At 43.0% G+C, this 16,390-nt stretch overlaps 1 protein-coding gene across 4 annotated transcripts in view; it reads right to left on the bottom strand.

Annotated features, from left to right (window-relative positions):
* Positions 1-771: 771 nt before the first annotated feature.
* Positions 772-16,390, bottom strand: part of bru1 (bruno 1) — a 96,899-nt gene continuing 81,280 nt past the window's right edge. For 2 of the 4 annotated variants that reach the window (XM_017244295.3, XM_017244298.3), the window contains 7 exons: positions 13,426-13,607; positions 13,067-13,364; positions 12,802-13,011; positions 8,561-8,710; positions 2,450-2,877; positions 1,122-1,209; positions 772-1,054 (listed from right to left, as the gene is read on the bottom strand). In XM_017244295.3, the coding sequence (XP_017099784.2) occupies positions 2,606-2,877; positions 8,561-8,710; positions 12,802-13,011; positions 13,067-13,364; positions 13,426-13,607 (1,112 nt within the window). In that variant the 3' untranslated portion in view covers positions 772-1,054; positions 1,122-1,209; positions 2,450-2,605. Of the gene's footprint in view, positions 1,055-1,121; positions 1,304-2,449; positions 2,878-8,560; positions 8,711-12,801; positions 13,012-13,066; positions 13,365-13,425; positions 13,608-16,390 lie in introns of all 4 variants that reach the window. The other 2 variants (XM_070277388.1, XM_070277387.1) reach the window with 2 other exon arrangements.

Below are 16,390 nucleotides of genomic sequence, written 5' to 3' on the forward strand. Positions count from 1 at the left end.
AGTTTCTCATATGCAAATCGCAAGTTTAGCAAAATATTTCGTTTATTGTTGAACTTTTCCGTAGTTGCTCGCTTTCTTGCTTTTCTTTCTCAGTTCACAGTTTGTATGTTGCCGTTGGTTTTTTACTTTTCCTCGCAAAGATTGTGGCCCAAGACGTTTTTGATAAATTACCAAACATCAGTTTCTGTGAAATTGCAGAGTAAAAATGAGGGGGACCTTAGTTTTATAAAAATCATGACACCTTTTATTGATTTACTGTTTCTGTTTAGATGCTGATATACATATGCGGTACGTGTTTATGGGTGTAGTACTCTTAAAATTACACACACAATTCATTACTTAACTGGGTTTATCACAATAAGTACGTTCTTGCTGGTACTGTCTCAGCAATTATTCTCGGGCTCTCCCATCTACTATGTGCATTCTGATCTGGTATCGAACTGCATCTACTATTGAAATCACTTAACGTCTAGCCAGAACACACAGCCTTGCTTTGCTTCTCTAAAATATTACACTTATCCGCTAGGAATTACACATTACTTACACACAGAACAATAGATATACTTAAGCCTAAGACGAATGCGAAATCGTTTTCAAATCGTTAAAGCCACATCTAGAGTGTCATCTACAACTCAATAATAGCCCGCGTATAATTTAAAACATAGTTAAAGCAAACCTAATTCAACGCTTTCTAGTCTGATTTGTCAATGCTTTCGTTAAACAAACAATAGCTACATATGGCGGGGAAAACAAGTGGAAGCTGCAACCCAATTGATTTAATTTTTGTTTATTTTCTATAAATTTACTTCATTAAAATTATTTTGCTTTACAAGCATATAAAATGGCTCTCATTGGCTATCGTACAACATCATTGCGGAATGAGTTTTTACAATTTTGAATTTTTATGTTGTGCAGCGTATTAAAATTTACAGTTCTTCAAATTTATATGCGACAGCAATTGGATAGGCTAATTTCATCAAAGTTTTCGAGACTCAAGCGCATAATATTTACAAGGTTCGGACCTCGGCAGGCTGTCTGAACGGATTGCATACAACTGGAACGATACGAGATTGAACGATGTTAAAACTTAAAAAGTATAAGGCTTATAAGAGTAGACTCACCTTTCAACTTGCTTGCAGCAACTACCACTTGGACTTCATCTCTCCAAAAATAAAACTGGTATAACTCAAGCTTACGTTAACATGGCATCTAAGGAATACAAAAATATTTCTTAGTATTGATTGATATTTTAAATGGATACCAAAGTGTAATAGCTGTGTCTTATGGCCAACCACGTTTTTAACTGAAAATTAGAAATAATAAACATAAAACAAGAATTACCTAGAATTTTGTGAACAAAAAAGCGAAAAGTGTAAGATTTGTGCAATTTAAACAGAGAACAAAACTTTATTTAGATATGTATGCAATTGTTGTATGGTGTGTTTACACGTGTGTATATGATACTCTACAAAACATTGTAAGATACACTATGCACTAGGGTACTTCAAAGTGTGCAACGACAGAGAGTTAAACAAAAAGTTTACATAGCGATAAATCATATGTGGTTCTATACCAGGTTCTTACAAACTGAGGTTAGAAATAAAAAACTAAATAATAAACTTCATGAAGGCTTCAAAATAAATAATAACAACATATTCCTTTTGCTGATTTCATTTGATTTCGTTTTATGCGTGTTTACAATAGCATATTTAACAAATAAAAGCATGTAATTTGGTTCATTCATTAAAATATAAGTTTTATAATAGTGTGGTGCTCTAATGGGTGTGTAACAAAAACATTTCCTTTTCAGTACAAATAAAAAATGTGTTAGGTTTGGGAGTTAACAAATCAATAAACTAAAACTAATTATGCTTAGCGCTTGCGGCTGTTTATAGTGAGAGATAATCCATTGAACAAAACGAGTAACTTGTAACTAAGGCTAGAATATATACCAAGTACATATTTTTGGTTTATGAACTTCATTGTGACTTGCAACATGAGATATGAACAAATCGAACAGAGAGTGCATATAAAAGTAATCAGATATCAAAAACTTATAGCTAACACTTGAACAGATCTTTGCATGTTTTATATTTTTATTCTTGCTTTCGTTTATGAGTCATGAAAATGTGTACAAAATATTTAATAAAAAATGTAATGGGTCTACCACCTTGTACGACAGTTTAAAATTATAAAACAGGTCGTAAAAGATCGCATGTAAGGGAACTTCAACAGAAAGTAAACTAAACTATGATCTAAGAGTTTTGTATTCTTCGTTTTTTTTTTTGTTTGATTTTCGTTTGTTTTTTTTTTAGTATTTTTTTTTGTATTTTTAATTCAACATATAAAGTGCTAAATCATAAGCAGTAATGTCTTTTTGGCACGGGTTTCATGTCTTTTTTTGTTGCAGTTTGATTTTTGCTTTGATCTTTGACTTTATGATACGTACAACGTTGGCATTTGCATCCTCACCCACTCTTGCAACGCGCGCGCTCTACACGGCAACTCTTCATTCATTGACTACTCCATATTTCACAAATTTCCGAACTCCCCTCGCTTCCGCTCGATGCCGATCGTAGGGCGGCCAGTATGCTTGGGCGCACAATCAGTACGGCTTGGAGGCGTCCTTGGGCTTCTTCAGCTGCACCTTCAGGCGCTTGGTGCCCACCTGGAACCCGTTCATCGCCTTGATGGCCACCTGGGCCGAGTCAGGGTTGTCGAACGAGACGAAGCCAAAGCACTTGGACAAGCTGGTCTGCTTGTCAATGAAGACCTTGGCGGAGATCACGTTGCCGAAGGGCAGGAAAGTGGAGGCCAGGTCCGTGTCCGTAAACTCCTGCGGCAGATGGTAAATGAATAGATTGCAGCCCTCGGGTCCTGGAAAAAATAATGAAAAAAGAAAAATTAAATATTGTTGATAAATCACTTATATCACTATCTTTCGAATCTTTCTATGTATATAATTATTTTAGTGATAGGGGTATTGATTTCAGTTTTTAGACACATTTACCCCCTGTACGTAGTAATAATTCTGTCCCACCTGCTATTTCTAGAAATTAATTAACTTGCTCTAACTCTTCAATTTGTATTACCCCATTTTCCAGCCCCTAATCGCTGAATAGAGACTAAAGATAAGTCAGACAAAGCCCAAAATTATACGGGCTGGAACGCCCCGAACCAGTAACAGCAGCTGATTGCCAAAACGGAAGCGGAAACGATGCGACCCACTCTGCTGGCTCCTCTGGGCTACGTGTGTGGGAGTAACATTTTGTTTAGTAGCACGTGCCGACTCTGCTGACATCACCGTCATTATGCTCTGCAGCATTATCATCATCATTTTGGTCATTATCGAGTTCTTAGCCCTTTTTCGAGTGCCATCCCTGTCGCTCTGTCCTTGTCACACGCGTATTAACGTGGTTCGCGCCTCCTGCTGCGGTTGCACTTTTCGTGGAAATTACTGTCAACGTCAGTGGCAATGAGCAGACAGCAGTCAGCAGTAACCCGACCCTCCAGCAGCCGAAATCCTCATAGACGGCGAAGGCAAACACACCGAACAAGGGAGCGCGAACGTGTGGCGTAAACGCTGCGTCAGCAGTCGCGTTTTCACTTTCGGGATGCTTTTTAATGACCCCAAAACGCTCCAAATGACACCAGACTCTTTGCGGTCTTTCAATTTTATCAGACAAAAACGGGTAAGGGTAAAACAAACAGGTCCCCACCATCAACTAATTTCTTTTATATGGAAAGAGATATTTAAAGATAGAACTCTTAATAAACATAATTTAAAATTATTGTTACCTTCAACTAATATTTAATTCATTGGTTAAACTTTAAAGAGCATAACGTAGTTCTTAGCCAAAATCCCCACATACTGGGTAATCAGAGAGCACTACACTCGTGTCAGCAGACCGCCCACTCCCTACCCAGCCAACTTAATCATCCTTTGCCAGGAGCCCTGCTATTGATCACCTTGATATACGACTTGCCATAGGCCTCGTCGTGTAGGCCCCTTTCGGATTCTACCCCGGAGGACGACCGACTGCTGACAGATTGCTCGACTCTGATGCGATTACAAAATGGAGCAAAATTGAAAGGCGAAGAAGCCCTTAGTGCCAGAGGCGTGTCGCCATCGTCATCGTCATTATTATCAAGTTCTGGCACCGCTGGCGGCCACAAGCTGTTGACGTTGGCAGGATTTTAATATTAATTGACTCATGGCTGGCAACCGGCTCGGCTCCTCGGCTGGTGCTCCTGCTGGTGCACTTGTTGCTGTGTAATTCTGCACACCTATCAATTAATTTAGGCCTTCTGAGAGTAACAAAATAGCGATGGAAAAAGTCCAATTAAAAATGCTTGAGGCTATTGAATTACGCGACTAACAAGCGACACGTGTGACTCGACACGACATATAATTAGATGAAAGAACAAATATCGGAGGAGCAGGGTGGGTTGCCAACGTTACAAATGAAAGGCCCTCAAAGATTCCAAGAAATTACTTGAAGAAATTAAAAGGCCCCCGCCTTACCACATCATTGGCCCTCTTTAAATTCTTAGGACTTTCTATAAGATCCTTAAGACCATAGGTTGTTTTCCATATATTTAAAAGAAAGGCAGCGGGAATCCATGCAGGAATTTGTTAGAAAGTTACTTATTTTTATTTTGCCAAATTCACTTGGCTGTCAACCGTAAAAAATTTCTCGCACATTTCGCTAACCAGGAACTCCTTTGAATCCGCCAACGACCCATCTCCTCACATCGACCCAGCGAATAAACTTCCTGCTTTGTTTTTCAAAACTCGAAAAAAAAGAAAAACCTCCTGAATCGTGGACGGGAATATTTGTGTGTGCGAAAAACGATTTCCTATATTGCATTTTCCTTTTCCGCCGAGCAAGGATTCGCCATCCACCCTGAAAATGTCGCCCAGCCTGTTTGCTTTTGATGCACTCTGCAGGAGTAGGCGAAGGAGGCGCTGCATATCTTCCTTACTCAGAGTAAAGGCTCCAGCGATATTTTGCCATTTTCTTGCCCGTCGCATCTTTTATTTTCCTATCTCTCTCAAGGGCACGGCCGGGAGCCAGGCAGTGGAGAGGAAGACAAATGGAATCTATGGCACATAAGCTACAGTTCCAGTTGGGGTTGCATATACATATATCCGAGTTGCCTTTATTGATTTTAATGCGACCTCTATATGTGCATGCAGTTGCAGAAAAATTTCAGTAGCAGGAACTGCAAGAAGTATCTTAGTTTTAGTTTAATTGAAAGACGCACTCCCCTACCAGATAAATGAATAAAATCTAGTTTTCAGCAAAAAAAAAGGCTTGGCATATTTTAAACATTTTTTTGGAGTGCTAGTCCTGTGCCCCCTTATAGTCACTCGCTTGCAAGCGGATTTCAGCTTCCACGTTCCCTGTGCAACTGCACCCAGGACCTACCAAAGCATAAGTCGCAAATCTTTCGACTTCCCACTATCCCTACCTCCTTGTCGAGGGCACCCACAGCACACACTTATTTTATATTCCGACTTCCGGCTTATGCATATGACTTTAATCCGGCTGCAGCCGGAAGGAGAGGCGACCGCTGCCGCCTTAGGGTTACCAGCCGCTTCTGCCAGAAGCGGAGTGGCCCCCCCGTCGTCTGTCACTGTCATATTTGTTGTCCTGCCTCCTTGCTCCGCCATCCTTTAAAGCGTTTTATTTACTGCATAGAGCTCTTGGGCAGCCTCTGATTTTTATATTTCTGAAATATGGCATTTTATATTTATTTTATTTTGCTGCCTTCGCTTTGGTTTCCTGCTTAATTTTGCTGAACTCGTCTGGTCCCGACTACTATACATGCTTATAAGTTGTTTCCTGCCCCTTTTTTCGTTTAAGCCTCCTTTCGGCTATATAGCTTGTACCATAGCTATATAGCCTCTTCCTGACTGGAAGGCTTGTTGGCCTTTGACAAATTTCACATGTTGGGAGTTTATCTGCCATGAGATGGTCGCTGCTTATCTCTTCATATTAGATGCTCGTTTTTATTAGAAAGTTAGTTTATCTCCCCAGTTAAATATTTTGAAATGATTCAAGTCAGAAAGCCCAATGCAGAGTCAATTACACACTATTCTATTACAGCTTACCCTCTGATATCCTGCCTTTATCTCATTCAATAATTATATAGAGCTTAGCTCAGCTCCCCCAACTAAACCTCCAAGACGACTTCCATTCGAGCAACTCCAAGTCATCTATGATAGTTTTTCACAAGCCAGCCAAGCGAGGCGAAACATGGCAGCTCGCATTTCGCATTTCGGCTAGCAGGAGCAATTTGTTGTGCTTCCACAATCCACACAATCCTCGCCCCGACGGTTGTTGCTGCAGTTGGTCAGGAGGGAATTTCGGCGACGTCATGAGTCAGCAGAGCAAACAAGGAGTCGCCCAAAAGGACGAAAGGGCAAAGCCAGTGGAGACGAAGATTTGGGGGAGTGGAGAGGGCGAGCGAGTCAGTCAACTGTGAAAATATATCTCACTATATGGTGGCCAGCATACAGTTGGAGAAACTATAATATTTAATACAGAATTTCGGTAAAAAATCACTATATACATTTTACAATACGACCAGAAAAAGGGGAAAGTAACACAAAAATAAAACACATTTCCCTCAAAGAGTTGGCATTTTTCTGACTGCACTTTCCTGGCTCATGCAACTCCCCCCAGCCACTATCCACTCAAAAAAGGATGTTTGGTTATGTAACCGGAAATATAGCAAAAAGTGCAATGCCAAAACATTTTCCGTTGCATTCTCGACCTCCGCCCCGGCTCTCGCCCACATCTTCGAATACTTTCCACTGAAACTTTAATGTTATGTGTGCCAAAGCATACTTCCATATAGCATAGCACAGTGAGAGGGAAAAGTAATGCCCAGTTGCCATATTTCCCGATATTGACAGCGACGTCTGACTAATGGAATTGTGTGTCAAGTGTGTGTAATATTTACACTGTGTCAGGAGCTGATAAAAATTTAAGCCCCGCCAAAACGCTCCCCATAAATTCTCCTTAGCGTTCTCAGGGTGGGGCGGGCGGTAGAGTGAAGTATACAAGATGATTGATCTTATTGATTTTTGCTCCGACTCTCCTGGGCATTTGCTTCTTGGCTTGTGCTTATGGCATTGAAGGATTTGTGTCAGCAGAAGACATTCGATTGCGGATTAGAGGGGCGTACCACGTGTGTGCCTGCGAGTACGCCCGGATGATTGAAATTCTTCGGAGCTGGTTAAGATGTCGGGCGTTTTGATTTGTGGAGGATTGGAAGCGCATAGGAATATCCTCGAGTGCCTAAGCCGTTCTGAGAGTTATGAAAATGCTCAACTAAATTTCCGGCTGCGGTCCTGCCCAACTGCACAGCATCTGATGGATGATTTTTCATATGAAAATAAGCCCCTTTCCCCAGAGGAGCTGCAGCAACGAGAACAATGACAGAACTAAAACTAAGTAGATTAGACGGAACACTCACAAAGTGTCCGTGACAAATGGTAGGGGCGCATAGGACAGGGCGGATGGGGCGCCTGCAGGATAATGCAGGACAAGCCAACAGACAGCAGAAAAACAGGACGAAAAAAAAACCACATCACGAACGAATGACGCTGACAGCAATGAGCGAGCGGGTTAATGCATGTGGTGCAGCATCAGCAGCGGAAACAAATATAATATTAAACGGCAGTAGAAAATGCCGACCATTTCATACTCTCTTCTAGAAGATTTAGATTCTAGAAGTTTAATCCTGATTGAAATTAATTAAATTTTAGTCAAAAGAGGCTTAGCATTATCCTAGTGAATACATCTTTGATCAATTTTCCTTTAAAACTAAACTATCCTTCATAAGGGTATTGGTGCTTGCTACTTTACATCCTTATTACAAGTTTCTAAAATAAGCGCGGTCGAACGAATTTCCCCAATTTGGAATCAGACAGAGAGCCACTGCAGGATTCATTCGGGCATATTGTTACATTTATCAAAGTGTCAGACAGCTAGACATCTCTATTCCATTCCGACCCACACCAGTCCCCTTTATCATTTAATTCCATTGTGATTATATACGAAAACTTTTGTGCACATAAAAAAAACAATGTTGTTAGTTAAATAATATTATAAATATAATTAAATTAATATAATGTATTAAGAGTCTTATTTAAAGAAATAATGAAAACCTCAAAACTCTTAATAACTTTTAACTTTGTTAAATAAATAAAAATATTTAACAAATAACAGCATTATTTCTATATTTTAGAAGAAAATTCCAAAAGACTCGACATCGGTGAAAATAACCAACCTGTCATACACCTAATTATCCTGTCATGTATTCAAATGAAAAATGTTTCTTTTTAGATAAACAATTACTTTACAAAATTGGATAACTGGTCGTATACGTAATATTCAATATCATAAATTGCGTATACGACTAGTTGCATCGAAAGGTGACATTACACTACTTGCTCCGGCTGAATTGTTTTAACTTATTTTAATTAGTTAAAAACACAAAGTAACAAGAATAATTTATGGTTAAAGGATATATTGGCTGCACTCACCCTCGATCTGCTTGCCAGCAGCTGCAGCCGCCGCGGCACTCAGTGCAACGCTCGCCAACGGGGAAGTGGACAATGCGCTGGCACTTCCGAATTGGGGTAGGCCAGTGGCTGTCGACATGTACGCCGATGCTAAGGGATTTGGATCAGACCCTAGATGGATGAACGAGAGAAGGTATTAGTAAATAACTTGTTAAAAATATTCAAATAGTGTAAAACAATACGAAGAATAATAGATGTATTGAAGGAAAACAAATATATTTTTGAAAAACCTCTAAGCCAAGTTTTATAAAACTGTGTAGTTTATCGCGGTATCCACCCCGGCTTGCAGTTTATAATTATTATTTAGTTGGTTTTTGTTTCGTCCGACGTAATTAATCATCGAATTTGGTGCGCGCAGTGCCGAGCGACATTTGATTATTTTCCGCAGCCACTTTCCACTCTCCACCGGCCACTGGCCACCCCATCAAGTACACCGGCAGCAGCCAATCTAAAATTAATTTGTCTCCCTACTAGTCGGGTGTGCGGCTGCCACGGGTGTGGTGTGTGCTGGTAGTGTTCTGGTTTCGGGTTTTGTGTAATTTGACGCCTGTTTGTTATTTAGTTGTTTTGCGTGTTTCGCTATTGGCCGTCATGCAATGCAATTTTGCGGTTTGCAATCTGCCCTGTCCGCCCCTGGTTGCCCCTGGGCCACGATCGCTGTTATTAATGAGTTTTGCAAACCATTGTGTCTGTGTGGGCCCCAAATTTTAGCAATGCGGTCGAATATCAGTGCGACCCCTGATGATTTCAATAAACAAAATTGGTATAATAGCAAATCGAGCCAGTGTGAAGTCGAATCGCCAATATTATCATAAATATGAGAGGCTCTAAATGGAAATTTGAGGGTGAACTTCAAAGAAACAAAAATGTATTTAAGAAGAGCTCCAAAAAGTGCAAGAGCTAACAAAGTTTCAAACATATTCGCATTGGAAATTGTTTTAATTGTTCCAAGTTTGGCAAATAAATGACCGAACAATATGCTGGACGGCCGAGGGGGTTGTTCACTCATCAGAGAGTTTCCGAAATAGGATCTGGCTAACCAAGTTGGCCAATAATAATCCACATGAGTGCCTGGCCGGCAGCAAGACAACAACGGCCAATTGGAGAAACAGTCAACAGAGCCAGGAAGGAGTAAGAAGTCGAAAAAATAGCCTAAAACTATTTCTGGCCCGGATGTTGTCTGTTTTGTATTTACAAGTTTTTAGTTCGCTGCTGGAAATTTCTTCTCCTCGAGTTCGAGTGCAAAATTGTACAGTCTTCTCCGAGCTATTTGCCACTTGCAGGCAGAGACTTTTCGCTGCAACTGTGTTATTCTTGGCGTTGATTTTGAAGTGCAAAAAAGGAAAAAGCGTACAAACAAACGTAATGGAGAGTCTGCCAGGGAGGAGTGGCTAGCAACACAAAGCACAAGTTGAGAACGTGTTGAGACCCTAAACCTATTTGGGGGAGGGCAAGGGCCCGGAGTCGGAGTCGGTACTACCAACTATATAGTTTACTGCACTTGAACAAAACTTTGATTAAGATTTTCGTTTGTTGCTCTTGGCTGAGCTGGGTTTTTGTTTTTTGTTTTCCATTCCCTCTTCAAAACTCGAAAAAAAAGGCGAGGAATGAGCTTCGCAAACTTTGTGAATTGGATGCGTTTGAGTTCTACGGAAGAGTACTTCCGGAAGAAGATCCTGGAGCTTAGGATGCAAAATAAGAGCCCGGCAATAGTGTTTCAGCCTTTCGCTTTTTATTTAGATAGGCCCTAAAAAACATAATGTAGCCTGTTTCTCAATGAAGTCCCAAAGCTGGAAACAATTTCTCAGGATATTCTCATCCTCCCTTTGTTATCCTTGCCAATTGGTATCCCTGACCTCCCAGCAATTAGTTTTTTTATTCATCCACCAGAGGCTATACTTTCGATACGCTCTCCATAAACAATTTTCGGAGGGGACCGCAGAAAAATCCCACGTACAAAGGCCGTGGTGGAGAGCTCTATTTGTTTGTCCATTTTATTTGAGGCAGGAAAACCAACAACAGTCATTGCACAAAGTTTTGTTACTTGTGGCAACTCGGAAAACGATTTTGTAGTTTTGTTTATGAATACGACCAGCGAAAAGTTTTTTCTGTGGGTTTCCTTTCAAAGAAATGGTTACAGGAATAATGGACAAGGACTGGGGGATAAGGGCTTGTCTAGTACCTTGCAGGAACCAAGAAGAGCCTGCTTTGTCCAGCAACCAAAAAAAAATGTAACCCTTTTCTTGTAAAACATTACAGGGTATGCCCGAGAAAGGAAAGGACGAAAAGATAGGCGCATCCTTGCTGTCCTCGCTGTCAGCTGCACTTTGAAGCGAATTTCCTTTTCACAAGTTCTAAAGGGGAAGGAGGCAGACGGGCACAAGGACATCTCCTTGGAGTCCGAATCGGAGTCCATCTGCTCCCGGGCCAAGGAATTTTTAATATTTCATTAAATGAAGTGCCCGGAAATCGTTCAAGTGGCACACGATGAGCACGCACAAGTGCACAAGGGCCAAAATTCAAGGAAATCCCCACCAGATAAGCTGCGAGTGGAGCAGGATGGCCCACGACGGAGAAGAGACGGAATTACTGGGAATCCGCTTAATTTTTGGCATTTTTCTGGTTAAGTCAGCCGCAGATTTTCCTTTACGTTCGGTCATGTGTTTTCTTTGGGTTGCCCCACCACCACAGACTAGGAGTCCCTAGGAATGAACTTGCTAAGAAAATATTTAAGAAACGAGACCGAAAGAAAAAGCACGGCCAGCGATGGCCAGAGATCTGGGCTGGGAAAGTCAACTCTCGGTTGATTTTAGATGTTATTCTTTCAGAGCATGGTGGTTTTTGTTAAATTCTAGTGACAGGCCATAATTATTACAGTATCGCTCAGTTTTTGCCTTTTAATTTCTGTCACGGAGTCTTGAAGTTCAATGGGGTTTTTATCCCGCCACCAATTTGTGCCTCGAAATATTTTAAAAGATACTTTTTCCTCTTTTTCTTCTGCGAGTTCTGGCTGAGGAGTGGCTCCAAGTAGGGAGGTCAATTGAAGGGGCAACTGCAACCTCTGCCTGGATCCACATCGAGCTCTCAGCACTCAGCCCCCTCCAAGCACTACCCCTTCTCGAGGGGGCCGCAATAAGTTCCGTGTTGTTAATTTCGCAAGAGAGTGTAGCTTGTAATTCTGTACGTTGTAATAGTGGGGTCTTGCTGCAGAATGACTTTTCAGCTTCTCGGCTTCCCGGCTTCCAACTTTACGGCCATCAGCTCCCTGTGGACCGGTGACGTAAAGCGGACGACGTAAAACACGGGCGTTACGGGGCACGTGAACGTTACGTCGGACGCTTCGTTGGCTTTAACTATCGAACTTAATAACACACACACTTTAACGGCAGGAGCCGAGATGAGAGCAACAGCTAACTGCCGGCAAGTGAGGAAATTCAAGAAATTGGTGTTTAATTTTTAAGAAATTATAAAGGAAACTTAAGAGCCAAAACAAAGCAAATCAGTGAAAAGTCTCACCTGTTAGCTTAGCAACCGCCTTCTTTCTCAGAAGGCCTGCTTATGGTCCATAGTTTAGTGATTTGGTAGGCAATGTTAGAAAATAAACAACTTTCTATTAGATGGGAATATCTTGGCTTGGGTAAAGGCTTCCAAGGACTTTAATTGAATATTGTGAAAAATGGAGCAGGAAACTTGAAAGGATAATCTGAAGCTCGCCGAATTAGGCTAATTGGGCAGGCTGAGCAGCAGATGATGACACATTGCTGTTGCCGAATATAAACTCAAATTAGGGCGCGGGAAAGGCCTCCCTAATTGGTTATTGATTAATTAAATTTGGAACGTTAATGGAAACGGATAACAGGCACACTTTCGCAAAGAAGCCTTTAATAAATCTCTGCTTCTGGCCTCTGCCCTGCTATATTTAGCCGAAATGGCCTTCTGATTAGCCAACTACCATTGGCCACTCATTAAAGCCAATAACCAGGACAACAACGCGCCAGATAATTACAAATCGATGAAGGAGAAAGCGGGAAAGAAAGTAAAGGGAGAACCAGCAACAGGCTGGCAGGAAAAGGAGAGAAGGAAGGTCCTGGGACGGGCAGGAAAACATGAGAGAGGAAATGGGCAAAAATTGGATAATTAGCCCAGTTGTGGGTGTTGTGGATAAACTTTATCACTATCAGGACTGTGGGAAATACACTTACAGAGCAGAGCGGCAGTGTTGGTGAGTTGTGCACTTCCCGGCGATGTGGCGGCCGCGGCGGCTGCGGCGGCGTTCGTGAGATTCGGCTGCGTCATGGCCGCGATGGCTGCCAGGTTCTGGACACTCATCGGGGTCAGAAGTCCAGCGGCGGCGGCAGCAGTGGTGTCCGTGGCGGAACTGCTCTGTTGGGCGGCTCCCAGACCAGTAAGGGCTGTGGGTGGATCAGGGATTAGGGATTGTTCACAAAAATACTTTTAAGAACGTACCTTGCAAGAGCTGCTGCTGCAACCCAACGGCCTGCAACTGCTGCAACAGCTGGATGGAGGCCGGGGTGATGGCATCGGCTCCGAGAACTGGGGACGGCTGCTGCGGCGGGTTGGGCAGGATCGGGGTGGCCACGCTGGTGGCCGTCTGGCCCAGGGGGATGTTAATGTTGCTGGCCAGGTTCCACAGGTTGGCCTGGATCTGCTGGATCTTCTTCTGCTCCTTCTCCTTCTGCGTGTCGGCAAACTTGACGACCAGCGGGGACGTGCAGCCCTCCATGATCTTGTTCTGGCTTAGCGTCTATAGCAGGGAGCGGTGAAGTGGGAGTTAGTTTGAATGCCGTTTAAGGGACACGACTTACCACTTTAATGGCCGAGATGGCGGCGTGTTTGGTGGCGAATGTCACGAAGGCACAACCCTTGCTCTGGCCGTTCTGATCCCGCAGCACGGTGCACTCCTCAATGGCGCCGTGGACCTCGAATAGTTTGCGCACGTCGTTCTCGTTCAGCTTCTTGTTTAGCATTCCCACAAAAAGCTTACGTTCTGGAAGGGAGAGAAGAGTGTTTCGTCAATATAATTCATATGGTTTAGGTATCAAGTATAGTCAAGACCTCGGCCTTGGTAAAACAATCGCTGCGTGAAAAGCTGGCGGAAGACCCAACCGCATCGCAGTGTCATACAATAGCCGGCGGCCCTGCTCAGTGCTCAGTGCCAGACGCAACTGGGTTGGGGCCAAGTACTAGACTAGACCGGCCCAGTTGGGCTTGGTGAATTCCAGCTTTTAGCAATGCTCAATTAATTTTACATAAATTAAAACCCTCACTTCTGCGAGCCACCAGGAGGTCTCCTGGACTCGATAACTAATTGGCAGGCATTTAACATTTCGCCAAATATTTGCACTTTCAATGGGATAGGGCTGCCGGTCGAGGGGCCTAATTTATTTGCACAAACACGCAAAATGCGCACTGCACAAATTAATTGTTATCGAATGTGTAATTGGCTGAGAATGTTTTTCCGAAGGAGGACGCTTGGGAGGATGGCGTGATTGTGTTATTTGTGCGGGTGATTTGGTCCGGTTGGCTGGGCTTCCATCTCTCGACTAAGCCAAATTGCAAATCAATTGGCTTAAATACATTTAAAGTGCTGGCGATTACTGGGAGCGGATTAAATATTTATATGTGACTCGGACAAGCAAACACAAACGTTTTATTTAAATTTCGGCTATGAATTTTGGAAGCTGCTTTTGACACGATGCTCTCTTTAAAGATTTCCATAAATATTCAGCTTGTTCTGTGTTTTTATGCAACTAAACCGAGGCCCCTTTGTGAAGAGGTAGTCCAATTAGTTTTTGTTAATTTATGCCGAAACAACAGACCATTTGGGCCAATAGCTCGCTTTATAAATCCCCGTTTTATCGCTCCAATAAACGCGAAATTTTAGTTAATACAAATTATGCTTTATGGCCGGCAGTTGGGCATTGCAGCTGCGCCAGCACGACATAATATACTTTCCGCGAAAATCTGTTTTTGGAAATCAATTAAAATTATAATTAAGCTGCTTATGGGGCAGAAATTGATTTTTAGTAGCCATTCTGGTCACTGGCCGCAGTCAGAGGGCAAAGGGTATTAAACCGATTACTATTTAAAGTTTATTATCATTGCACTTTTAGCAACCAGTGTGGCAGCCACAGAAACTTTCCACTTCTGCTTAACGGCGAGGAATTCTAATGGCTGGTTTTTACCCGCGATAGCTGTCTCCCACTTGCCACATTTTGAGGCATCAGCGCCTTCCTCCTTCTTCTTCGGCGCCCCCGATTCAATTGCCACTCCGAATGCTGATGCTGCATCATCATCCGCGTTATTATTATCATCATCCCCATACCCATGCCCATCTCCAGCATTATCAAATGCGAGACCCACTCGTGGCACATGGGGGTGCGGCACCAGCGCCACTATTATTATTATGATTATCGCAAGCAGCAAGCGGCAAGTTGCAAGCTGCAAGTGCAACTGCAGCAGCGACATCGACTAACTGCACTTGAGCTATATTATCATAATCCTGGCAGAAGCTGCAGACAGCCAGCGGCGCTCCCAGTGGAAAGGAACTCTGAAATTCATTGAATTCGGTGGTTGGGCGGTGGGGGAATGCCAATACTCAAAGTTCTCCTCCCACAGCCCTTTTAGACTGCATCCTTTTAATTCATCCGCCCGAAAAGTAAACAAACTCTACAAGCCGGTGACCTCATTAGTTTTGATCAGGAGCCCTTGCGATAGGACTTGTGATGGTGGCTCTAAGTATTTAAGCTCTCAAGTGATTTCCCTCCTTTGCCCTCAATGCGATGACAATCCAATAAATGATAGAATTCTTTCTAAAACCTAAACTACTTCTTCTGGAAGACCTCTTTAAAACCGTCAGAACCGTTCTATTTAAAGTTTAATTCCTTCGTCGAGGTGGCAGCTGTAAAACTTTACCTACAAGTCCTGCCAGAGTGTGCGCTTTAGTTTTAAATTATTAATACGGCTGAGACCCGATGGTCCAGGCTTATGCCGAGCTTATGCCTTCCTTTCCCGGCCAGGACGGGGGCTGAAAATGGACGAGTCAGTGAGCCGGCTTCGGGGTAATGCAACTAATCTGCTTCTAGTGGCGCACATTAAGTGTTGCCACGCTTTCGACTTTAATTTGAAAACATAAAGCAGTCGAAGGGGTGGGGCGTGGAAACTCGAAAGTGCGGGCCCCACTTTTCCAACCTACATGCACTCGGCCAGGACTTCTTTTTTTTTTTGCTGGCCATTTTGCATGCCACTCAACCCAGTCGGAGATCCTGGGGCCTGGAACCCGTAACCCCAAACCAAAACCGTGTTCAGGGTGAAGAGTGAGGCGGTCTCGGCTCTCTATACCCTTTCCGTCCCAATTTCTGAATCTAATATAGAGAGTGGGTTAGTGTTGTAGATGGTATTGTACCGACATGGCCAATACCCTTGAATTTTCTCTGAGAGCTTCATACGCTATCACGTTCGCTGTGGCTACCAATCCATTCTGCAGTTTAAAGTGCCTTCGAGCATGATTCTACAAAAAGCTGGCTGCATCGCCCTCGAAAACGGGTCATATTTGCCGCCATTTCAGGCGAGTGTGTGCATCCACCATCCAGTCCCCATCCAGTTTTCCCGCCTTTACCTCTCTATAATCCCTCTACCCTGGCTTATTTATGTCACAAATATGAGAAAAACGCATACGCAATGCTACGGCTGGATGGGCTTAGATGGGCTCAGCCCTCGGCAGGCCCCTCCTGCCCACCACGAGCCCTAAGCCCCACCCTCCTAAGCACT

The sequence above is a fragment of the Drosophila bipectinata genome, chromosome 2L (genome assembly GCF_030179905.1).
Source record: "Drosophila bipectinata strain 14024-0381.07 chromosome 2L, DbipHiC1v2, whole genome shotgun sequence".
Classification (NCBI taxonomy): Eukaryota; Metazoa; Arthropoda; class Insecta; order Diptera; family Drosophilidae; genus Drosophila; species Drosophila bipectinata.